Source organism: Oncorhynchus kisutch, linkage group LG25 (assembly GCF_002021735.2).
Source record: "Oncorhynchus kisutch isolate 150728-3 linkage group LG25, Okis_V2, whole genome shotgun sequence".
NCBI classification, from domain to species: domain Eukaryota; kingdom Metazoa; phylum Chordata; class Actinopteri; order Salmoniformes; family Salmonidae; genus Oncorhynchus; species Oncorhynchus kisutch.
The window spans coordinates 34,331,538-34,358,499 of record NC_034198.2 but is presented as its reverse complement, the minus strand read 5'-3'; the positions used below and the strand labels follow the sequence as shown (position 1 = coordinate 34,358,499).

General features: G+C 44.4%; 2 protein-coding genes across 3 annotated transcripts; one reads left to right on the top strand and one right to left on the bottom strand.

Moving 5' to 3' along the window:
• Nucleotides 1-3,138: 3,138 nt before the first annotated feature.
• Nucleotides 3,139-7,236, top strand: LOC109888674 (myoneurin). Its single transcript, XM_020479842.2, has 3 exons — nucleotides 3,139-3,834; nucleotides 4,463-4,865; nucleotides 4,978-7,236. The coding sequence occupies exons 1-3, from the start codon at nucleotides 3,799-3,801 to the stop codon at nucleotides 6,393-6,395; spliced, it is 1,857 nt and encodes a 618-aa protein (XP_020335431.1). The 5' UTR covers nucleotides 3,139-3,798; the 3' UTR covers nucleotides 6,396-7,236.
• A 7,856-nt stretch (nucleotides 7,237-15,092) lies between these two features.
• LOC109888675 (membrane-spanning 4-domains subfamily A member 15) lies at nucleotides 15,093-21,762 on the bottom strand. Of its 2 annotated transcripts, none has more exons than XM_020479843.2 (7): nucleotides 21,595-21,762; nucleotides 17,920-18,114; nucleotides 17,356-17,466; nucleotides 17,104-17,160; nucleotides 15,933-16,112; nucleotides 15,602-15,715; nucleotides 15,093-15,343 (listed from the first exon to the last, which is right to left on the bottom strand). In XM_020479843.2, the coding sequence occupies exons 2-7, from the start codon at nucleotides 18,040-18,042 to the stop codon at nucleotides 15,305-15,307; spliced, it is 624 nt and encodes a 207-aa protein (XP_020335432.1). In that variant the 5' UTR covers nucleotides 18,043-18,114; nucleotides 21,595-21,762; the 3' UTR covers nucleotides 15,093-15,304. The 2 variants fall into 2 exon arrangements, with proteins under 2 accessions (XP_020335432.1, XP_031660816.1); XM_031804956.1 differs by lacking the exon at nucleotides 21,595-21,762 and adding an exon at nucleotides 20,935-21,033.
• Nucleotides 21,763-26,962: the final 5,200 nt, after the last annotated feature.

The window sequence follows — 26,962 nt, the reverse complement described above, 5'->3', positions numbered from 1 at the left end:
AATATACATTAAAATGTGTTTTCCCCTATAATATTAGCCTAACAGTGTGGTTGTCTATGTAAAAGGGAAAGAAAATATATTACAATAGGCGATTAAAATAGTCCATAACTTTCCATTATATTATAATACATTGCACTACATATATAGGCCAGGTCATGAAAAAAATTAAGAATAGCTCTTGGCAGTTGTGTAATATTGCCTTGACCAGTGTCTGCTGCTTGGCGCTGGGATAAATTTGGAACAACGAGGCACGAGGTGAACAGCTGGCTTATTCCGGAATTAGACTGTACAAGGGGACTCCCTCTGATCTGTACGTGAGGTATGGCGTGGAGTGCCCATTGAATGGAAACGCACGTAGCCCCTGCCATGTCACCCCTGAAAGTGGTATAACCGGCCAGAGCAGGCAGCCCAAGCTCAATGGGCATGGCATACATCCAGATGGTTTTCTGAGCCTTGGATGATTTTCAGCAACATTATTTAAAAGCTACAAATAAAATAGGCAGTTTCTATTATAATAATTATGCATACAGCCCTACACTACTAATGCTACGACTACTACCACCTTCTAGGCATACTACTACCACCTACTACTATCACCTCATACTGCTACTACTACCACCTACTAATGCTACTACTACCACCTACTAATGCTACTACTACCACCTACTACTATCACCTCATACTGCTACTACTACCACCTACTACTGCTACTACTACCACCTACTAATGCTACTACTATCACCTACTACTATCACCTCATACTGCTACTACTACCACCTACTACTGCTACTACTACCACCTACTACTGCTACTACTACCACCTACTACTGCTACTACTACCACCTACTACTGCTACTACTACCACCTACTACTGCTACTACTACCACCTACTACTATCACCTCATACTGCTACTACTACCACCTACTACTGCTACTACTACCACCTACTAATGCTACTACTACCACCTACTACTATCACCTCATACTGCTACTACTACCACCTACTACTGCTACTACTACCACCTACTACTGCTACTACTACCACCTACTACTACCTCCTACTATCACCACCTACTACTACCACCTACTCCCACCTACTACTACCACCTACTCCCACCTACTACCACCTAATACTACTACCACCACCTACTACTACCACCTACTACTGCCACCTACTACTGCTACTACTACCACCTACTACTGCTACTACTACCACCTACTACTGCTACTACTACCACCTACTACCGCTACTACTACCACCTACTACTGCTACTACTAACACTTACTACTGTTACTACTACCACCTGCTACTACTACCACCACCTACTACTACCTACTACTGCTACTACTAAGACCTACTACCGCTACTACTACCACCTACTACCGCTACTACTACCACCTACTACCGCTACTACTACCACCTACTACTGCTACTACTAACACTTACTTCTGCAACTACTAACACCTACTACCGCTACTACTACCACCTACTACTGCTACAACTAACACCTACTACTGCTACTACTACCACCTACTACTACCACCTACTACTACCACCTACTACTGCTACTACTACCACTACTACTACTGCTACTACCAGTGGTGGTCAGTGATGTTTAAGAGGTGGGAGGACATTTTCTTTTTGATGAGCATGGCCTTATTTCTATTACAGCATATTGAATTACTCTTATTCATATTCCATTCACCCAGTTCAATGTAACAGCGATAGGTTTAGGATACTACATGATACCAAATTTACCCTATACCCCTCACAAGGTTACTACAACCTATCCTATGAGTTTACAACGTAGGTGCACACAGGTCGAGAGACAAATTTGAGGTGACAGACAGTGACATTCAATACCGCTTTGCACACTCTTGCCTGCATCTAGCAGCAAATTCAGGGGAGCCCCAACCAGGACTCGAGCCTGGGTTCAGCGACTCAGGAGGCATTGGCTTAAAGATAGCAGTGTTAAGTAAAATACTTTAAAGTACTACTTAAGTCGGTTTTTGGGGGTATCTGTACGTTACTATTTATAGTTTTGACAACTTTAACTTCATTGCATTCCTAAAGAAAATAATGTACTTTTTACTCCATACATTTTCCCTTGCACCCACGAGTACTCGTTACATTTTGAACGCTTAGCAGAACAAAACAATTGTCCAATTCATGTATTTATCAAGAGATCATCTCTGGTCATCCCTACTGCCTATGATCTGGTGGACTCACTAAACACACATGCTTCATTTGTAAATTATATCTGAGTGTTGGAGTGTACCCCTGGCTATCCGTAATTTAAAAAACAAGAAAATGGTGCCGTCTGGTTTGCTTAAGTATATTTTAGCAATTACATTTACTTTTGATACTTAATTAAGTATGTTTAAAACCAAATACTTTTAGGCTTTTACTCAAATAGTATTTGACTGGATTACTTTTACTTTAGTTATTTCCTATTAAGGTATCTTTACCTTTACTCAAGTATGACAGTATGACATTTGGGTACTTTTTCTACCACTGCTTAAAGAAGCACTCCAGCTATTTTTGAACTTTTCCTGTTGAAAAACAAAATCCCACGTATAAGTATAGAAATTTGTTTTGACCAAAATAGTGTTTTTCAGACACAACTGAAAACCATTTAAGGATTTGGTGTGATGGTGTCCTCTGATGTCATCAGCATCCTCCTCTCTTGCTTGCGGGAACAATAGAAGAGCTATAGAGAACAAAATAGGAAAGTCCATGTCATAAGGACACCTGGACCACCTATTGAGATGTGCCTTTTGTTAAATAAATCAGATGATAAATGAGGTGAAAAGGAGACTGGAGTATGACCTTAAGGTCCCTATCATAATATTGACAATGATAACAATTACATAGTTTTGTGACCATTAATAAAAACTCATCCTCAATAATTAACATCATCATCCTCCTTCATATTAAAATTTTCATATTAAATAAAATAGCTGAAATATCACTGGAACATAATACGATTATGTACAATGGATGCGTTTAAACAGGCAGCCAATTTCTGATATATATTTTTTTACCACTAATTGATCTTTTGACCAATAACATCAGATATTTTCACATCGGATCTTTTTCAGAGCTGATCTGATTGGTCAAAAGACAAATTAGTACAAGAAGATCAAAATTGGGCTGCCTGTCTAAACGCTGCTAATGTGTGCAGTCTGGGTCCTCCAAAAAGACAGTCTCAACACCAGCCTCCATTGTTTCTGGTAATTTCTTAACAGGGGATATTATTGTATATGTTGTGTTCTATTTAAGTACTATATTTAAAATAGTGCCTATACTTCATAATACATTTAACCATCATCACTGTTTCCGAATGTGGCTGCGGCAACCTATATCTGTGGTGGTATTTCCATTGCGCAAGAAACATACCCACGGGACTACGGTGATATGTGTAACCTTAGTAAGTGTACAGTGGGGATGTGACGAGCACGTGGGGTAGGGGACAGGAGGAGACTGCATTTATGGAGTTATCAACAAAGCATCACTGAGGGCTTGCGCAGGGTTGTTAACCAATGATGTTTGTATACATCATTGGGTGGAACAAGTGAGGACACCGCAGGGGAAATGTGGGTTGGGTCTCACCATAGCCGGACATGGAGACTTTGACGTCATGGCAGGGACTCCCTAAAAGCAGCTGTTGAAGAGTGTCACGTCGCCTGCCTCGTAGTATCAAAAGCGTGTGATTCTTTTCCGAATGAAAGCGCACGTAGACACGGGCAGCGGAGTATATACACGGATACTTTAGTTTTCACTTTTGCAAGGATTCTATGCACTTATTTAAGAAGAGTGCGTTCACGATGAATGTAAGTAACACAATACCTTTGTCTTGTTTTATAGATGTTCCATTTTATTATATGCCATTTATTAGTATATAAAACTATACTGAATGAAAATGTTATTGTTTCAGAATTTTATCCAGTGTTCCATACTTATTGCAGCTAGTGCCAACTTTATCATAGTAACCCTATTACTGTTATTTTCATGGTCGATTTGTTGAGTGAATCAACAGAAATCCTAGTTTGTAATAATAGGCTGGAATAATAGGTCTATAATGAAGTTATAATAATAATGAAGTTATTGATAGGCCTAAACTTTCTTGTTATTCTGTCTGGTTTCTTATTGCGAGATTATTTTGTATGTAATAAATGCAAAACCAAATCAACCTGTTGTGTGCATGAAACAACAGTTCTATAAATCTGAAAAGTATTTTATTGTCACCATAGAATTGAGACAGGAGGCCTCTAGAATCATAGAACAATAGCCTATTTTAAATTGTCATAACATTCCCATAATATTTGCAATGGTCTAGTTAGCCTATAGATCTCAACATGCTCAATACAGTATGTGCAAATTTCACACATATTGAACAAAAAGACTCACGCCACACCATGAAGAGTTTGTTTTAATGACTTGCTCTAATCTGTTACCTAGGTGGGAACATATCCTTTAGTGGTCAACACCCATGCTGTGGCCCTACTGAGGAAACTCAATTTTCAGAGAATGGAGGGACAATTTTGTGACTGTGTGATTCGACAACATCTGAACCCGGTGAAACTCTATCTGGCCCACAAAAATGTCCTGTCAGCTTCTAGTCCCGTCTTGGCTTCCCTTCTCCCCAGTAAAGGTGCACTGCTGGACTTGCAGTTTCCATCCCTTTCAACTGAAATTCTGGGGTCTCTTTTGGAATTTATCTACACTGGGACACTACCCCCACCAGATCAGGATGAATCTATTCTCTCTGCTGCTACTTATCTGAAAATGGATGAACTACAGAAGGCTTTAATAAGAAGGAGCACACTGGACACATCATCTGAGTCTGACTGCACTGTTGCAGGTCAAATAATCTATCTATTAATTATTTTAATTGTGTAAGAATAATATCACATTGTGTTCTAATTTCTAAAATCATATATTCTTTCTAATTTCTATATTCATTCTTTCAGCAGATATAAAACCCAATCTAAAGAGGAAATGCTCAGATCAGCAGCAAAACAAGAAGAATGAACATTCTCCATCGCAGTGCACACCAACCCCTCTAAGTTGTGAAGTCGTCCCCGTCATATGCCATGTCAGCACAACTGGAAAGCCTTCTCTATTGTCAGAATCCAGACCTGAAAGCAGAAAATTGAACAGTGAGTCTGACGTGACCATAAAGGAGGCAGGAGGCAGTGAACGAAAGGTGACACTTGGTCATGGACACAATTTAAAGCACTATGGATTACAAACGGATGATAATTATGAGGCAGCTTTATATGAGTCACAACCAAAACAAAGCAAGATTTTATCTGGCAGTACATGCTCCAATGTCCAGGATCTGCCCATGGCTGCCCCAGAGGATGCAGCATATTACACAGGAAGGTGTCAAAGGGAGTTGGATGAAAAATCTGTATTACAAAGTTCTGGGAATGCCATCCTGACACACACTGCTGTATGTTCAGAAATTGGTGAGGAGGATTATACTGAAAACACTACAAATCAGGAATTTACATCCCACTTCAATACTTCAAGTCATTACTCCAGGATTCAAAGTTGTCCTCACTTAGATACAACTTCCAAATGTAGTGATAACGAAGGGGTAACTACAATAGATCAGTTAGAGACAAACAAAGAGAAAGGTTCTAAATGCCACCCCACACGGTTATTTGAAAATATTTCAGATGCTGATGAGTACATCCCTGATAATGCCATAGAAAACACCCCTAAGGGTAAATTAAAGGATTTATGGAGTTCAATGATCACCAGTGGATATTGTCCCCAGGACGACGAAACAAAATGCTTTCAGAGTGCTTCTAGATTAAATCTATGGACTGAGGGAACGAGCTACTCTACACTAAACCCCCAAATATCTGAAGAGGTAACATCAAACGAGAGCAGATGTGATATCAAGGGCAGTAACAGTAACACCAACGAAATGGAAACATATCAAGGACAAGTTCACTATCACTATCTTGCAAGAGAAAAACATCACCCTGTACAATCCAGTGACTCGGACGACGATGGTCTGTATAGTGCCATGGCTAACTCTGACCTCCGAGGAGGCCTTGGCATAAATGTCAAAGCCAGCACCTCAGATTTCGTTTTACTGGACATTTCAGCCAAACATCCCTTGGCAGGGTACCCTGACTCCAATGGGAGTGTGGGTGTGCCTGCATCTGCCTCTGTCCAGCCTTACCAGTGCACTATGTGTGATAGGGCTTTCAGCCAGCGAGGCTCCCTCAACAGACACATGCGCTCCCACCTGGGAGTTAGGCCCTACTCCTGCCCCCAGTGTCCCATGACCTTCTCCAGACAGTACCGGGTCACTGAGCACATGCGCGTCCACCAACGGGGCTGCGAGGACCTTCAGAGGACAGGCCCCACCTGATGGCAACAACAATCAAAGCAATGGAGCTTCAGCTGAAAATCCTACACAACTTTGGAATTAGGTCAGGGCTACGGCTTGTTCAACCCTATCAAGATCAGTTTGTGAGATAGAGTTGATCAGGGTTCAAGCCACTTGTGAACTGTACCAAAAACCTTTGGGAAAGCGCTTTTGGTATGATAGTCTGTGCTACCAGCCATTTGATGAAAAGGAAATGCTTTCAGATGTTCTCTGTCACTTCGAAAACAATTTGAGAAAGCACCTTTTGGCATTAGTTTGTCATTTGATGAAGTGAAAATGAATCATCAAGATGGATTTGTCTTATACCCTATTTCAAGTGGCCTTATATTCATGGGTTGCACATTTCGTCACAATATTGTTTTGAACGTTAGTTTTAGGTCAGATGCCCAGCTGAACATTCTACTCAATGCAGTCTCAATGGGTGTTGAGGAAGATTTTGTCTAAAGTGCATTACTGTGGCTTGGAAACATGATGACATTTCAAAAGGAGGCAAATAATTAGCAGGGCAGGCCTTTGTCATCATTCTGATGTCTTCAGATTGACTTTAGATACAGTATAACTTTAGGTAGCTAGCTAAGATTGAGGGGAGAGCACTGACATTCTAGCCAGCTAACATTAGCATTGCTAGCTACAGTGCCTTCAGATGTATTCACACCCCTTGACTTTTCCCAAATTTTGTTGTGTTTAGCCTGATTTTAAAATGGATCAAATTTAGATTTTTTTTGTCACTGGCCTACACACAAAACCCACTAATGTCAAAGTGGAATGATGTTTTTCAAGTTTATAAAAATTAAACATGAAAAGCTGAAATGTCTTGAGTCAATAAGCATTCAACTCTTTTGTTATGGCAAGCCTAAATAAGTTCATGAGTAAACATGTGCTTAACAAGTCACATAATAAATTACATGGACTCACTTTGTGTGGAATAACATTGTTTAACATGACTTTTGAATAACTACCTCGTCTCTGTACCTCACACATCACACAAATATCTTTAAGGTCAATCAGTTGAGCAGTGAATTTCAAAAACAGATTCAACCACAAACACCAGGGAGGTTTTCCAATGACTCGCAAAGAAGGGTATCTATTGGTATATGGGTACAAATAAAAAAGCAGGCATTGAATATCCCTTTGATAATGGTGAAGTTATTAATTATACTTTGGACGGTGTATCAATACACCCAGTCACTACAAAAATAGAGGCATCCTTCCAACTCAGTTACCAGAGAGGAAGGAAACCTCTCAGGAGTTACACCATGAGGCCAATGGTGATTTTAAAACTGTGTGTGTGTGTTCGTGCGGGTAGAAAACTGACCCTACTTGTAGAGAAACACCAATGCCATCCTCCTCTCTTTCATGTTGATGGAACGGTCTATAACTCTGTCATGCAGTACATACTGTTAGATGGCGCCAACAGAGATGGTTGCCTCGCTTCGCATTCTTAGGAAACTATGCAGTATTTTGTTTCTTACATTGTTACCCCAGGAAATCTTAAGTCTTATTGCATACAGTTGGGAAGAACTATTGGATATAACTTACCAACATTACGACCAGGAATATGACTTTCCCAAAGTGGATCCTCTGTTCAGACCACCACCCAGGACAATGGATCCGATCCCATAAGGCGACCCAAAACAACGCAGAAGGGGCAGACGGAGCGGTCTTCTGGTCAGGCTCCGAAGACAGGCACATCGCTCACCGCTCCCGAGTATACTACTCACGAGTATACTACAACATTCGAGCAAGGGTTGCCTTCCAGAGAGACATCAGAGATTGTAACATTCTCTGTTTCACGGAAACATGGCTCACTTGGGATATGTTATCAGAGTCGGTACAGCCACCTGGTCTCTTCACGCATCGTGGCAAAAGAAAGAAGCATCTCTCTGGTAAGAAGAAGGGTGGGGGTGTATGCCTTATGATCACCAACTTGTGGTGTAATCATAACAACATACAGGAACTCAAGTCCTTTTGCTCACCTGACCTAGAATTCCTTACAATCAAATGCTGACCGCATTATCTACCAAGAGAATTCTCTCCAATTATAATCACAGCCGTGTATATACCCCTCCAAGCAGACACCTCGATGGCCCTGAAAGAACTTCACTGGACTCTATGTAAACTGGAAACCATATATCCTGAGGCTAAATTTATTGTAACAAAGCTAATCTGAAAATAAGGCTCCTGTAGGGGGTGCGTACTGGCGGCAGGAGAGCAAAAAATGATTTACAACGGCGCTGTTTAATAAACAAAAACACCGTAAACAGAACAATAAATCAATTGGTAAACAAAACACGTTACACACCAGCATTATGTGCACAAGCACTACAATAAACAATTCCGGACAAGGACATGGGGGGAACAGAGGGTTAAATACACAACATGTAATGATGGAGTTGAAATCAGGTGTGTGGAAAGACAAGACAAAACAAATGGAAAATTAAAGGTGGATCGGCGATGGCTAGAGGATCGGTGACGTCGTCCGCCGAACGCCGCCCGAAAGAGCCTGGGCGAACCCAGAGTCTGGTGGTACAGCTGGCGCTGCAGTACAGCGCCCTTAACCACTGCGCCACCCAGGAGGCCAGTACTTAATAATTCGACGTAATAAATGTATCACTAGTCACTTTAAACAATGCCACTTTATCTCATTATTTGCATACCCTACATTACTAATCTCATATGTATATACTGCACTCTATACCATCTACTGCATCTTGCCTATGCCGCACAGCCTTCGCTCATTCATATATTTATATATTTATAGCCCTGTTAGCCTATCTAAATCAGACCAATTCAACCATTTCTGACAGTAGCCTACAGCCATTTTCTATAGGCTATTAGCGGATTAGGGTCGGGTGCAGGCCTCAGATTTTCACTTTATCACATAGGACTATAGTCAGGCGGTTGCAGATGGGGTGCGGATTAACAAACCGCTGACACGCACACCACTAGGCCTACTGTCCAGTTTTCTGCTGTCTGGTTGGGGGGAGCCAGTCTACAGGGATTTAGCAAATGTCAGGCAGATCTGCTCCCGCTCCCGTCTGCTCTCCAAGGACATGATTCCGAGGGCTTCCCGGTAGCTGGTGTAGGACCAACACAGAATTATTCTGCAGGCTATCTTCTGGACATGCTCCAGTTGAGTAGTCAGGGTTTGAGTGAGGCCAGGGTGCCATGCAGGGACAGCATACTCCGGAACTGGTTTTACGTAGCCGATATAGGCTAGATGGACAGGTATGCTGTGGTTACAGAGGAGTGCTTATGATATTAATGCCGTGTTCAAAACAACTGGGAACTCGCAACTTGGTAATCTCCGACTTCAATGCATTCAAGACAACTGGGAACTCTGAAAAAAATATGAATTCCGACTAGTAAAATTGTTTTGAAGGTCATCCAACTAGGAATTTGAAGTCGGAAACTCTGGCATCTTTCTAGAGCTCCGACTTTCCAACCTGAAATTCAATTATGTTATGATTTGACCTCGTTTTTGGGGGGGAGGGTTCCCAGTTGTCTTAAAAGTACCAGTAATGGCTTTAGAAGGAACAGGTTCCTGATGGTGCTTGTGTTCATGGTAACAGAATGTACTTGATTGTCTTAATTTCAATGTTAGGGTTAGGCATAAAGTTAGCAGTGTGGTTAAAGGTAGGGTAGGGTTAAGGTAAGGTTTAAAATCAGATTTTAGGATTTAAATTGTAGAAATAGGCGGGGTTTAGCCATAATTGTCAGGTATGCGTAATTGGCTATAAGGGAGTCAGGTGCAGGAGAGCTGTCACGGTTGTTAGAATGGACGGACCAAGGCGCAGCGTGATTTGAGTTCCACATCTTTATTAAAAGTGAAACAATAAACAAGCAACGAAATGTGACTTGTGGTGCAACAAGCACATACACAATCAATATCCCACAAATGCAGGTGGAAACAGGGACAACTTAAGTATGATCCCCAATTAGAGACAACGATAACCATCTGCCTCCAATTGGGAACCGTACTCAAACCCAAACATAGAAATACAGCGATTAGAACACCCCCTAGTCACGCCCTGACCTACACCACCATAGAGAATCAAGGCTCTCTATGGTCAGGGCGTGACAAGAGCAGATATTGGGTAGCCAACGGAGCCTTTTATTTAGGCGCACACGGCAAAGTGAACACGAAATAACAATACGGGTTAACATATCCCAGCGCAACAGACTAACGTGCGCATAGCCGCCCAAACAAAGAGAGGCATCGACTTAAGCAGAAGTCGACACATGGAACAAGGGGTTAATGGGGTAATCGGGGGAAAGCTGTAACCTGTAACATACCTCGTTCACTCTCCTCAGGACTTTAAATGGCCCCACAAACCGCGGACCCAATTTCCGTCAGGGCAGGCGGAGGGGCAGGTTTCGGGTCGAGAGCCAGACCTGGTCCCCCAGTACGAACACCGGGGCCTCACTACGGTGACGGTCTGCGACAACTTTCTGGCGCAGCACGGCACGCTGAAGGTGAACATGGGTGGCATCCAGAACCGGCTGATACCCCAAATACACACTGAAAGGGGAGAGGTTAGTGGAGGAGTGGCGGAGCGAGTTCTGGGCCATCTCTGATCAGGGCACGAACGCTGCCCACTCCCCTGGCCGGTCCTGGTAATAGGACCTCAGAAATGTACCCACATCCTGGTTAACTCTCTCCATCCTGGTGAAAACCCGAGGTAAGGCTGATCGAGACCCCCAGATGTTCCATGAACGCCCTCCAGACCCTTGAAGTGAACTGGGGACCTCGATTAGACACTATATCCTCAGGCACCCCTTAGTGCCGGAAGATGTGCGAAAACAAGGCCTCTGCAGTCTGTAGGGCCGCAGGGAGACCGGGCAGAGGGATTGAGACGGTAGGACAATAGAGAAACGGTCCACAATGACTAGGATCGTGGTGTTTCCCTGTGATGGGGGGAGATCGGTCAGGAAATCGATCGACAGGTGTGACCATGGCCGATGTGGAATGGGTAAGGGGTGTAACTTAACTCTGTAAGAAAGGGTGAAAACAAAACAGGTGAAAAACATGGCCCACCTTGCCTGGCGAGGGTTCAGTCTCCTCGCCGCCCACGGATGTACTCCAGATTGCGGTGGTCAGTCCAGATGAGAAAAGGGTGTTTAGCCTCCTCAAGCCAATGTCTCCACACCTTCAAAGCCTTGACGATAGCCAACAACTCCCGGTCCCCCAAGTCATAGTTTCGCTCCGCCAGGCTGAGCTTCCTCGAGAAGAAAGCACAGGGGCGGAGCTTCGGTGGCATACCCGAGCACTGAGAGAGCACAGCTCCTATGAAGTAACATGTGTGCAACAGAGGGCTCTGGGTGAGAATGGTACCTTCTCACCTGGGGTGACGCCAGAGTGCTCTGCCTGCTGCCTCGAACCCTAGAGGAGCCAACACGGCACCGACCAGCAGAGGTGGCACAGACCAGCAGTGTGACCTCTATGGCCACAGATGGGACACATGAAAGCCCCTCCTCCGGTCTCCCTGTGCTCAGCACCTCCCAGCTCCATAGGCACCAGAGCGGTGATGCTGGGAAATGGAATCGACAGAGCCCTCTCTGGACGTCTGCGGGTGACCAGCAGGTTATCCATTCAAATGCACATGTCCACCAGCTGGTCAAAGGTAAGAGTGGTATCCCTGCAGGCCAACTCCCGACGGACATCCTCGCGCAGGCTCCAATGGTAGTGGTCGATGAGGGCCCTGTCGCTCCATCCCGCTCCCGCGGCCAAGGTCCGAAATTCCAGTGCGATGTCCTGGGCGCTCCTCGTCCCCTGCCTCAGGTGGAACAGCCGCTCTACCCTCGGGCGGGTGGTCGAAGACTGGGTGAATTCCGTGAAGTCATCCAACACCGCATCTCCTTCTCCCCACATGGCGTTGGCCCACTCCAGAGCTCTCCCTGAGGCACGAGATGAGGGCGGGCACCCTGTCCCTTCCCGAAGGAGCTGGATAAACGGTGCCCAGTTAGAGGTCCAGCTGTAGTAGGAAGCCTTGGCATCGTGCCGCCGTCCCATCATACTCTCCAGGAAGGGTGAGACGCATCCCACTGGAACCGGGTACAGGAGGGACGGGTAGTGAGGACCCCTGTTGTGCTGGAGGAGGTACTGAAGGACCTCCCTGTCTCTTCCAGCAATCCATCGTCTGACAGACGTGGTCCATGGCGGTGCCGAGATGGTGAATCAACGCCATGTGCTCCTGGACGCGCTCCTCGACTCCGTTACCATAGGTACCTGCTCCTGCTGACTCCATAATGGGTGTGGTATTCTGTCAGGTATGCGTAAATGGCTGTAAGGGAGTCAGGTGCAGGAGAGCAGATATTGGGTAGCCAACGGAGCCTTTTATTTAGGCGAACCAAAAGCACACGGCAAAGTGAACACGAAATAACAATACGGGTTAACATATCCCAGCGCAACAGTCATGGAACAGAATAAACAATACCACACAAAGACATGGGGTAAACAGAGGGTTAAATACACAACACATAATGAGGGAAATGAGAACCAGGTGTGTGGGAAAACAAGACAAGACAAATGGAAAATGAAAAATGGATCGGAGATGGCTAGAAGACCGGAGACGTCGACCTCCGAGCACCGCCCGAACAAAGAGAGGCATCGATTTCATGTCAATGCTAATATGGCTAAACATCATTAGCTTGCTAACCAACAACTGTAACAATGATTTGAGAGACAGCAAGTGCTCATTGTGCAAATGTATTTATGTTTTCAATAAACATTGGAGAGTAAAATATAGCTTACATGTTGTCAACAATCTAAGTCAACCCCGTCTGTTTTGCCCCATAGCTGCTCATGCGTCTGTGTTTTTGCTAAACAAATAACCCTCTATAATGATCATGTTCGTTTTCTATTGCACTACATGGATGTTGTTTAATTTTGAAAGTGAAGTATATTTTGAAAATACAAAGATGTGTTTTTGAATATTTTCTTATACTGTTACATAGGCCCTAATTGAGCAATTTACAGTACCAGTCAAAAGTTTGGAAACACCAACTCATTCCAGTTTTTTACATATTAAAAAAACACTATTTTCTTCATTGTAGAATAATAGTGGAGACATCAAAACTATGGAATAACACATATGGAATCATGTAGTAACCAAAACAGACAGTGTTTGCCTTGATGACAGCTTTGCACACTCTTGGCATTCTCTCAACCAGCTTCATGAAGTAGTCACCTGGAATGCATTTCAATTAGCAGGTGTGCCTTGTTAAAAGTTAATTTGTGGAATTTCTTTACTTCTTAATGCATATGAGCCAATCAGTTGTGTTATGACAAGGTAGGGGTGGTATACAGAATATAGCCCTATTTGGCAAAAGTCTATATTATGGCAAGAACAGCTCAAAAGCAAAGAGAAACGACAGCCCATCATTACTTTAAGACATGAAGGTCAGTCAATATGGAAAATGTCAAGAACTTTGAAAGTTTATTCAAGTGCAGTTGCAAAAACCATCAAGCTCTATGATGGAACTGGCTCTCATGAGAACCACCACAGGAAAGGAAGACCCAGAGTTACCCCTGCTGCAGAGGATACGTTCATTAGAGTTACCAGCCTCAGAAATTGCAGCCCAAATAAATGCTTCACAGAGTTCAAGTAACAGACACATCTCAACATCAACTGTTCAGAAGAGACTGTGTGAATCGGGCCTTCATGGTTTAATTGCTGCAAAGAAACCAATACCAAAGGACACCAATAACTAGAAGATACTTGATTGGGCCAAGAAACACAAGCAATGGACATTAGAGAGGTGGAAATCTGTCCTTTGGTCTGATGAGTCCAAATTTAAGATTTTTGGTTCCAACCGCCGTGTCTTTGTGAGATGCGGTGTGGGTGAACGGATGATCTCTGCATGTGTGGTTCCCACCATGAAGCATGGAGGAGAAGGTGTGATGGTGTCGGGATGCTTTGCTGGTGATACTGTCAGTGATTTATTTAGAATTCAAGGCACACTTAACCAGCATGGCCACCACAGCATTCTGCAGCGATACACCATCTCATCTGGTTTGCACTTAGTGGGACCATCATCTGTTTTCAATAGGATTGTGTACACCTTTATTTAACTAGGCAAGTTAGTTAAGAACAAATTCTTATTTACAATGATGACCTAACATGGCCAAACCCTAACCCGGACGACGGTGGACCAATTGTGTGCCGCCCTATGGGACTCCCAATCACAACCAGTTGTGATACAGCCTGGAATCGAACTAGGGTCTGTAGTGATGATTCTAGCACTGAGATGCAGTGCCTTAGAATACTGCACCACTTGGGAGCCCAGCACACCTCCAGGCTGTGTAAGGGCTATTTGACCAAGAAGGAGAATGATTGAGTGCTGCATCAGATGACCTGGCCTCTACAATCACCCAACTTCAACTCAAATGAGATGGTTTTGGATGAGTTGGACCACAGAGTGAAGGAAAAGCAGCCAACAAGTGCTCAGCATATGTGGGAACGCCTTCAAGACTGTTGGAAAAGCATTCCAGGTGAAGCTGGTTGAGAGATTGCCAAAAGTGTGCAAAGCTGTCATGAAGTCAAAGGGTGGCTACTTTGAGCACTGTTTTGGTTACTACCTAATTCCATATGTGTTATGTCATAGTTTTGATGTTTTCACTATTATTCTGCAATGTAGAAAGTAGTAAAAATAAAGAAAACCCGTTGAATGAGTAGGTGTGTCTAAACTTTTGACTGGTGGTGTATGTTATATTTATTAAGTACACGTGTATAGAAAGACGAGTGTATACAAAGACAATTCCATATATGTGGATTTAAAGAAATGTTCTACATATTTGTGAATACATTTATTTCATATCAATGGGCAAGTCCAAATGTTCTATCTATTCATCACGGCAGAGACAGTCAGAAAAGCCTTGTTTTCTTTATTCAGTCTGGTGATGGTATATCTTGCATTACCACAACTGCCTGTAAAGAAGAAAGAACAGAGTTTATCTTAGGCATTCCTGCATGAGATAGACACACAAAAAAGCATTATATACACTGTATTGTATATAAACTTACACTGTAATAACATTAGTTGCAGATAAGATTATGTCTGGTTCTGTAGGGCACTTATAAACCAAAATGTATTTGATTAATTGTACTGGCATACTGACCACAGTCTACAAGCCTCAGGTCACAATAAATATAGCTCCGTTTTTAAAGTCTGTCACAGTACTTTACCTGTGTCTTGCTGGAATGCAGGGCAACCCTGGCAAATGATGTCATCACAATTAGGACCACCATGCCTACTAAGCTCTGGTACATAAATACAGCCTCAAGGCTGATCAACTGGTACTGTGATGATGAGAGAGAGCAGAGAATGAAAGGTATCTTCATTTAGACAGAATGAGAAAGGTTACAGATGTTTTAAAGATGTGTTATAAGATGTTTATCCTTTCTTAATTACATTTTAAAAGAGATTGTGATGAAGCAAATTCCTAAGCTCTAATAATAATTGATCCAGATAACAGTGATCCGGAATCACAACAATAACAACAGCAACAAAACATACCAAATGTTGTTTACGCCAGGGGACTACAACTCTGCCAGATTCTGTGGCGTTGTAGTCATAGTTGTAATGATCATAGTAGTCATATGATTGCCGAATGTTCACGATGCCTTTAAGGAATTCAAAGAAAGCCACTGTGACCCCCAACATAGAGATGATACTAAGGGCCAGGCTTGCTGTCACCTACAGGGTGAGAACAAATAAAGTGGTGAAAGAACTACAACCACTTTGTGACAAAGCCTCTTTCAAGGCACTTTAACATGAGGTTAACAGAACATTTAATTGGCATTAATTTGCTTGACACTTCCAGACTGAAGTACAGAGTGGCAATCACATAGTGATGAACTGTTGTCAGGGTCTGGGAACAGTCCTAAAGAATGACCATCTTGAAAATTGACACTATTTACCTTTTGCACAGTGGGTTTTACTATGTCTAATAAGAAAAACAGAATGGGATGAGGAACTGTGGTTTGACATTAATTTACGCTTTTCTTTGGTAGAAGTTACTAAATTCAAAAGGCACTCGCACATCTGAGCAATCTTTTTTGCAGGTGCATGGTAACAGTTGAACAAGATGAAGGAAAAAGGAAACCTCACTGCTCATGTTCAAATTCACAACATAACATACATAGGCATTTAGGAAATAATGTCTGGAGGGTGATTTGAACAGGAATTATGCCCCTATTTAAGATTACTCTGATGTTTTTCGTACGATGTACCCAATGATTAATGAAAACTTGCTCGGTAGACCTAGCCCCACCCACATCCGTTCCACACATCGAATGGGGTTGGAGGCGAAGGAAAAACAAATAAGTGCTACCAAATTAAACACGTCTATTAAACACGTCTGTAAAACCACAATGAGGACGTGCTATGCTACAGACGTGTTTAATACGTCTTATTTACACACTTTACTTGAATATTTATGAAATGCATATTGTTATATTTGGTAGCACTTATTTGTTTTTCCTTCGCCTCCAACCTCTTTCCATGTGTGGAACGGATGTGGGTGGGGCCAGGTCTACATAAGGGTGCTAATTTAAAAAAAACTCACAAAAGCTCTGACGAAGGCCGTTAGAGATACGTAAGAGCAGTTTGAGGTTTCCTTTTTCTTTAATCTGATAAAAGTTACTAAAAAGAGATCTCTCTGTGGAATGCAAACATGAACACTCACCAGTTGTTTTGAAGGATTCTTCTCTGTGAGCACATATAACAACCCAGAGATGATGAACTGTCACAAAGCAGAGGGAGGGGGTTTATAAGTTCAACAACATGCCCAAACTGTCATGGGAGAAGGTTTGAAAGATATCATTGAATGGAAGATTAAGAAATAAGGGTTTTTAGGACTGAAAGGCATGATGTCATGTTAAGACATTTGGATTGTCAGTATCATAGATTTATATAGACACACACAAGAAGGGCGTACCAGGATTCCTAGCCAAAAAGGGGTGAAAGTCTCAGCAGAGGACATCAGTGTATCCAGCCTCATTGGAATCCCCAAGATGAAGAGTGATGATCCCATGAACATCATTACAATCTAACCAACCAGGAACATAGAATAAAGAACAGCGTTACAGTCGAACCAACCAGGAACATAGAATAAAGAACAGCATTACAGTCTAACCAACCAGGAACATAGAATAAATAGCAGCATTACAGTCTAACCAACCAGGAACATAGAATAAATAGCAGCATTGCAGTCTAACCAACCAGGGAAATAGAACAAAGACAACGAAATAATCATATGTTTACACAAAAATGAAGAGGTATCTGGTAAAATAATGTTTTGATTATGATTACTGTTATGTTACCTATAACCATGCTATTACCACTTTATTTTGTGATGTAATGGAAAGTGCTAACACTAAATTAACGAATGATAAATACAAACATTTGACACAAAATAAAATGTTCACAGCGTTTGTCCGCAGTGACTCCTTGGAGTATTTGGCAACAATGAATACATCAGTTGTCTGTTTTCCAGTCTCACCCCAGTACTCTTTGGCTCGCCTCTGATGAAGCGGTGCAGTGGTTTACTTCCTCCCACCATAATGGTATGTGGCCCTCCTTCTCCCCCTGCTGGACTGATGTCGGACGCCATGTTCATCGACATTTATTTATTTGATTTCACCTTTATTTAACCAGGTAGGCCAGTTGAGAACAAGTTCTCATTTGCAACTGCGACCTGGCCAAGATAAAGCAAAGCAGTGTGACACAGACAACAACGCAGAGTTACACATGGAGTAAACAATAAACAAGCCATTAACACAGTAAACAAATCAATGACACAGTAGAAAAAATAAAGTCTATATACAGTGTGTGCAAAAGGCATGAGGAGGTAGGCAATAAATAGGCCATGGGAGCGAATAGTTACAATTTAGCAGATTAACACTGGAGTGATAAATGAGCAGATGATGATGTGCAAGTAAAGATACTGGTGTGCAAAAGAGCAGAAAAGTAAATAAAATAAAAACAGTATGGGGATGAGGTAGATAGATTGGGTGGGCTATTTACAGATGGACTATGTACAGCTGCAGCGATCGGTTAGCTGCTCAGATAATTGATGTTTAAAGTTGGTGATGGAAATAAAAGTCTCCAACTTCAGCGATTTTTGCAATTCGTTCCAGTCACTGGCAGCAGAGAATTGGAAGGAAAGGTGGCCAAATGAGGTGTTGGCTTTAGGGATGATCAGTGAGATATACCTGCTGGAACGTGTGCTACAGGTGGGTGTTGTTATTGTGAAAAGTGAACTGAGATAAGGCGGAGCTTTACCTAGCATAGACCTATAGATGACCTGGAGCCAGTGGGTCTGGCAACTAATATGTAGCGAGGGCCAGCCGACTAGAGCATACAGGTCGCAGTGGTGGGTGGTATAAGGTGATTTGGGAACAAAACGGATGGCACTGTGATAGACTGCATCCAGTTTGCTGAGTAGAGTGTTGGAAGCTATTTTGTAGATGACATCGCCGAAGTCGAGGATCGGTAGGATAGTCAGTTTTACTAGGGTAAGTTTAGCGGCGTGAGTGAAGGAGTCTTTGCTGCGAAATAGAAAGCCGATTCTAGATTTGATTTTGGATTGGAGATGTTTAATGTGAGTCTGGAAGGAGAGTTTACAGTCAGACACTTAGGTATTTATAGTTGTTCACATATTCTAGGTCGGAACCGTCCAGGGTGGTGATGTTAGTCGGGTGGGTGCGGAGAGTGAATAGTTGAAAAGCATGCATTTGGTTTTACTAGCGTTTAAGAGCAGTTGGATGCCACGGAAGGAGTGTTGTATGGCATTGAAGCTCGTTTGGAGGTTAGTTAGCACAGTGTCCAAGGAAGGGCCAGAAGTATACAGAATGGTGTCGTCTGCGTAGAGGTGGATCAGGGAATCGCCCGCAGCAAGAGCGACATCATTGTATATACAGAGAAAAGAGTCGGCCCGAGAATTGAACCCTGTGGTACCCCCATAGAGACTGCCAGAGGTCCGGACAACATGCCCTCCGATTTGACACACTGAACTCTGTCTGCAAAGTAGTTGGTGAACCAGGCGAGGCAGTCATTAGAAAAACCAAGGCTATTGAGTCTGCCGATAAGAATACGGTGATTGACAGAGTCAAAAGCCTTGGCCAGGTCAATGAAGATGGCTGCACAGTACTGTCTTTTATCGATGGCGGTTATGATATCGTTTAGCCGGTCACAGAGAAGGTACGGTGGCTTTCAAAATGGTCAGTGATCTGTTTATTAACTTAGCTTTTGAAGACTTTAGATAGGCAGGGCAGGATGGATATAGGTCTGTAACAGTTTGGGTCTAGGGTGTCACCCCCTTTGAAGAGGGGGTTGACCGCGTCACCTTTCCAATCTTTAGGGATCTCGGCCGGGGTTGGAGTAGCCAGGAGGAAGGCATGGCCAGCCATTGAGAAATGCTTATTAAAATGTTCGATTATCATGGATTTATCAGTGGTGACCGTGTTACCTAGCCTCAGTGTAGTGGGCAGCTGGGAGGAGGTGCTTTTGTTCTCCATGGACTTTACAGTGTCCCAAAACTTTTTGGAGTTAGGATGCGAATTTCTGCTTGAAAAAGCTAGCCTTTGCTTTCCTGACTGACTGCATGTATTGGTTCCTGACTTCCCTCAACAGTTGCATATCGTGGGGACTATTCGATGCTATTGCAGTCCGCCATGATCATCTGTTGAAGGATAGTGAACAAACTGTAGGCATAACAACATTGATAATACCATGACAGAGAACCAGGAGAGGGCCTTAAAATACAGCAGATCAGCTGTGATGAAAATAAATGAACATAAACCTGTTTGGTTTTAATTATTCTATAAACTACGTGAGAACAGTGTTAGAACAGTTGCAAAGCAAACCTAAAGCAACCAGAATTTAAAATGTTTTTGTAAAGGCCCAGGCCCCAATCATAGGGAGTGTAGATCTGGGTGAAAGTTCAAAATGACATGATATTCATAACACAAAAAGACCTTAACAACAAATGAACCATCTGAAAACAACGCCAGAACTCATCTTTCCTACATGTGACAACCATCATAAGTCATAAATTGATACGCGGATTGTAAGGTGTAGCCAGCCAGATGCTATATGCCTCATCAAAACAAGATAGCCTAAGCTTTTAGTGTTTTGAAAACACATATAATAAGGTTGAGATTGAATACTAGGTCTGAACCTATAACTCAAAACTAACTAATGTCAGATAATATAATGTATTTTTATTCTTCTGAAGGGAACTGCAATATTCATCAAACAGTTCAACATCAACAAAAAAACGTCACTGAAATTGCACAGAGAACCATAGAACCTATGATATAGATAATATGATCACTTTCAAATGGAATTTGAAATGGATTACTGTCTGTGACATATGTAAACATTCTAATCTAAGCTTTGTTAATAAGAGAGCCTAACCTGTTTGTTACAAATTCACAAATAATTGAACTGTAGCATATTTAACAGATAGATACTGTACATGTATAGCATAGAAAGTAGTGAAATAGTTACAGACCTGGCTTGCCTGAACTGCGTAGATGAACTAATATTACACAACTGGAGGGAGATATTTACATGAGGGAGATGGGTGGGTGTGGGGATGGTTGGGCGGGCGGGAGTATGATAGGGCCACAGAAACGTGCTTACAATGGAATCTGTCATTTAAACATTTAAAGAAAATGAACACTTTTGAGCGAGGTAGAAAGAAAAGACAGAGCAGATTAGGACGTTGCCATCGTGCACTACAGGTTCATTTAGTTTATTCATGTTGAATGTCAGTCAGTTGAATTACGAAAAAGGACATCGCTGGTTTTGTTCTGCGACCCCAGCTACTTTCCGACATGAGAGAAGAGAGAGCATGGAGAAGAATACTGGGGGATGGGACATGCGTTAGGGGCTTAACAGAAAGCAGAGAGAGGGGGAGGAAGAGAGAAAAAAAGTTTTACACAATGTCTACTTTCATTTGGCTGTGGGTGAGACTGCTCAAGTGTTTCGTAAGGAAGAGGGAGGAGAATGAGATGAGATGGATCATAAAGGAATGGTTTGAAGCAATATCTGGCTGTAACATCCTACACATTCAGGATTCAGAAAATATTCCATGCAGAGATGCTTTCTGAGCTAGTGAATAAGGGAAGAAATTGAGACATAAAAGGATCCAGATAAAATTGTAGCTTACCAAACTGTTGAGTTGATCAGTTGACTAAATCAAGAGGTAATCGTTCTGAACTTTCCAACAGACTTTTAGGTTTTCCTGATCACTGAACCCAACTTATATGTTCCTGGCCGTCGATAACAAGCCTTTTTAGCAATGTATAACATTCCTCAAATTTTATGAGACCATTCCCCCCCCGCCCACTTCCAGCCCCCCCCCCCCCCCCCATCTTCCCCAACACAGCTGTGGAGGAAATCATTCTCTTCGCCCAACCTAGCCCAAACTCTCTCCCTCCCTCGCTCTCTTTCTCTCTCCACACGCATGCACATGAATGCATGCAGTAAGAGCTGACTCAAATGTTTGTTTACTCTGTGCCTGTGTAGGTTTATTGATTATGGAATAAACAGAAATATCAGGTAACCATGCAACCGCCAACCAACATATCCAATTCAATTATATTAATTAGCCAATCTATGGCATTTAAAACAGTTGAGTATATGAGTTATGGCCAATAGGGCAAATGATGACCAATACTGCCTACAAACCTAAGGATAGGCTTGGTCTAGTAAACCTTTTGTAACGTTATTTCTTGACACTGAACAGGAACATAATACACTTGACCTTTTATTTGGGGTTATTCACATGGTGATTCACATGCAGTGTCACCTTGGGGTTGGGAGGTCTCGGTGGTTATGTAATAGTGTGTCATTTCAAAGTTCAAGTTGAATAGATGGCTGTGATTGACTGTAATAGTATAATTTAGACCTGGTGTATCAGCCGTGGGGCATGACAGACATAATAATGCCCTTTCTAATTCTGCTGAGTGGACAACAGGGACATTTAGGCTTCTATGCCAAAGTGACGAATGATCTGTGATACTGTATAAAGGTCATGAAGTGCGTCACTGTATACTGAGCAAACATTTTGTCAAGGGAGGATATTTTTCTCCCTGCTTCATTTTCACTTCCTTATGAATCCAAAGTCCTACCTACTACATTCGGAGGGGAAAAAATGAACAATTGATGAATGATTAGATTGATTAGACACATGAACAAGGAAATAAACTCTCTGAACACTGTCTTAAACCGTTGGAGTTACTAAGGTCCTCATCCATTTGAGATTTATGGATCTTATTTTTTGTAGACATACTGTAATACAAAAGAAGGGTCTTTGAATACTGAGGGAGTCTTTGAACAAATTCATCATTTGTAATCTAAAAGCATTTTCAAAATGGTCCTCAAAGCAAAATCACATCTCAAGGTGTTAAGTTTGAGTGTGGTGGGTATTTATCTATGAGGTCCTTCATCATACTATGACCTTGCATTGAAAACCTGTTAATTTATGTTCTGTAATGATAGAATCAGAATATCAAGTATATTCTGAAAGCATTGTTGCTATGTAACTCATCTTGGTGACGAAATTGCCCCACTGAAGACACACATTTTTGAGGTGGTTAAGTTTGTACATACAGTATGTAAATGATGTGAACTGTCATAAAAGTAAGCAAAAAGATACCTCAAAATGTTAACTTTCTAGTTTCATTCATTTCCGTGAGAGACAATAAAGATGTTAAAGTGATACGTTGTAAGAGGTGCGTGACTGGCTGCAGGGAAGTCAGGCGCAGGAGAGCAGAACTGGGTAATAACCGGAGCAGTTTAATAAGCAAAACCAACAGCACCCAGAACAACAAAATATGGGTACAAAATAACCTGCCGTGAACCAGTCAGAAGTGCACAAGCACTTTACAACAAACAATTCCACACACAGACATGGGGGGAACAAAGGGTTATATACACGACAAGTAATGAGGGAATGTAAACCAGGTGTGTGGGAAAACAAGACAAAACAAATGGAAAATGAAAGCTGGATCGGCAATGGCTAGAAGACCGGTGACGTCGACCGCCGAACGCCACCCGAACAAGGAGAGGGACCGACTTCGGTGGAAGTCGTGACAGCCTCGGGGACGACCCGGAGGGCATGGTGCAGGGCGATCCGGACGGAGATGGTGGAACTCCCGCAACATTGAAGGGTCCAACACGTCCTCCACCGGAACCCAGCATCTCTTCTCCGGACCGTACCCCTCTCACCCCACGAGGTTCTGAAGGCCCCTCACCCGACACCTCGAATCCAGTATGGAGCAAACGGCATAAGCCAGGGCCCCCTCGATGTCCAGAGGGGGCGGAGGAACCTCCCGCACCTCTGACTCCTGGAGCGGACCAACCACCACCGGCCTGAGGAGAGACACATGGAGCGAGGAGTTAATACGGTAATCAGGGGGAAACTGTAATCTGTAACACACCTCGTTCAGTCTCCTCAGGACTTTAAACGGCCCCACAAACCGAGGACCCAGCTTCCGGCAGGGCAGGCGGAGGGGCAGGTTTCAGGTCAAGAGCCAAACCTGGTCCCCTGGTGCGAACAACGGGGCCTCACTGCGGTGATGGTCTGTGCTGGCTTTCTGGTGCAGCACAGCGTGCTGAAGGTGAGTATAGGCGGTGTCCCATGTCTCCTCCGCTCGCCGGAACCAGTCATCCACCGCAGGAGCCTCGTTCTGACTCTGATGCCAAGGAGCCAGAACCGGCTGATACCCCAGTATGCACTGGAAGGGAGAGAGGTTAGTGGAGGAGTGGCGGAGCGAGTTCTGGGCCATCTCTGCCCAGGGCACGAACACCGCCCACTCCCCCGGGCCGGTCCTGACAATAAGACCTCAGAAACCTACCCACATCCTGGTTAACTCTCTCCACCTGCCCGTTACTCTCAGGGTGAAAACCCGAGGTAAGGCTGATCGAGACCCCCAGATGTTCCATGAACGCCCTCCAGACCCTCGAAGTGAACTGGGGACCCCGATCCGACACTATATCCTCAGGCACCCCGTAGTGCCGTAAGACGTGTGAAAACAAGGCCTCCGCAGTCTGTAGGGCTGTAGGGAGACCGGGCAGAGGAAGGAGATGGCAGGACTTGGAAAAACGGTCCACAATGACCAGGATCGTGGTGTTACCCTGTGAGGGAGGAAGATCGGTAAGGAAATCGACCGACAGGTGCGACCAAGGCCATTGTGGAACGTGTAAGCGGTGTAGCTTACCTCTGGGCAGGTGCCTAGGAGCCCTGCACTGGGAGCACACCGAGCAGCAGGAAACATAAACCCTCACGTCCCACACGTCCAAAGTGGGCCACCAGTACTTCCCGCTCAGACAGCGCACCGTCCGACCAATGCCTGGATGACCAGAGGAGGGTGACGTGTGGGCCCAATAGATCAGCCGGTCACGGACAGCAGACGGAACGTACAGATGCCTAGCGCGACACTGGATGGGAGCGGGCTCTGCACGTATCGCCCGCTCAATGTCTGCGTCCAGCTCCCACACTACCGGCGCCACCAGGTAGGAGGCCCGGGAGTATGGGGGTGGGATCCATGGGCTGCTCCTCTGTGTCATACAGCCGGGACAGTGCGTCTGCCTTCACGTTCTAGGAACCTGGTCTGTAAGAAAGGGTGAAAACAAAAAGGGTGAAAAACATGGCCCACCTTGCCTGGCGAGGGTTCAGTCTCCTCGCCGCCCGGATGTACTCCAGATTGTGGTGGTCAGACCAGATGAGAAAAGGGTGTTTAACCCCCTCAAGACAATGTCTCCATGCCTTCAAAGCCTTGATGACAGCCAACAGCTCCCGTTCCCCCACGTCATAGTTTCCTTTCCCAGAGCCCTCAGGTGATTAAAAGCCCTCTCCCTCTCAGCCGACCACTGCAAAAGCACCGGGCCCCCCTTCAGCAGTGAGGTATTGGGAGCCGCTAAGTGACCAAAACCCTGGATAAACCTCCAGTAGTAGTTGGCAAACCCTAGAAAACGCTGCACCTCCTTTACCTTGGTGGGAGTCAGCCAATTACGCACGGCTGAAATGTGGTCACTCTCCATCTCCACCCCTGAGGTGGAAATGCGATACCCTAGGAAGGAGACGGACTGCTGGAAGAGCAGACATTTCTCAGCCTTGACGTACAGGTCATGCTCCAACAGTCGACCAAGCACCCTTCGCACCCTGCGCACCATGGACACATGCTCGGTGCTTGCAGCGAAGTATATCAGAATGTCATCAATATACACCACTACACCCTGCCCGTGCAGGTCCCTGAAAATCTTGTCTACAAAGGCTTGGAAGACTGATGGAGCATTCATCAACCCGTACGGCATGACAAGGTACTCATAATGCCCAGAGGTAGTACTGAATGCCGTCTTCCACTCGTCTCCCTCCTGGATACGCACCAGGTTGTAAGCGCTCCTGAGATCTAGTTTGGTGAAGAAGTGCGCCCCGTGCATTGACTCAATCGCTGTGGCTATGAGAGGTAGCGGGTAACTGTACTTCACAGAGATCTGGTTTAGGGCTCGATAGTCAATACACGGGCGCAGACCTCCCTCCTTCTTCTTCACTAAAAATAAACTTGGGGAGGCGGGTGTAGTGGAGGACCGAATGTACTCCTGACACAGGGATTCGAAGACATATGTTTCCATAGCCGCCGTCTCCGCCTGTGACAGGGGATACATGTGACTCCTGGGAAGTGCGGCATCTACCAGGAGATTTATTGCACAATCCCCCGACGATGGGGGTGGTAATTCGGAATAGCCAAGTCGGAATATTCGGGGGGAATGCGCACGGTGGAGACCTGGTCTGGACTTTCCACCGTAGTAGCACTAACGGAAACCCCTAAACACCTCCCGAGCACTCTCGCGACGACCCTGTGAGAGCCCTCAGTTGCCATGAAACAGTGGTGTCAAGTGGGGACAAGCTAACCAGGGTAGGCCTAGCACCACGGGAAATGCGGGAGCTGGCGCAGCACCGCCCAGCTCCATGGGCATCGGAGCGGTGGTGCTGGGGGACAGAACCAACAAACCCCGCTCTGGACGTCCGCGGGTAGCCAGCAGGTTATCCAGCCGAATGGACAGGTCCACCAGCTGGTCGAAGGTGAGGGTGGTGTCCCTGCAGGCCAACTCCCGACGGACGTCCTCGCTCAAACTGCAGCGATAGTGATCGATCAGGGCCCTGTCGTTCCATCCTGCGCCGGGGGCCAGGGTCCTAAAGTCCATTGCGAACTCCTGGGCGCTCCTCGTCCCCTGCCTAAGACGGAAGAGTCGTTCACCTGCCGCTCTACCCTCGGTCATGTGGTCAAAGACTGCCCGGAAGCTGCGGGTGAAATCCTTGAAATGGTCCAGCACCGCATCTCCTTCTCCCCACACGGCGTTGGCCCACTCCAGGGCTTTCCCCGTGGAGTCTCGAGACGAGGACGGACACCCTCTCACGTCCCGAAGGAGCCTGGTGGACGGTTGCCAGGTAGAGGTCCAGCTGCAACATGAAACCCTGGCAGCGTGCCGCCGTCCCATCGTACACCAGGGGAAGGGCGAGATGAATCCCA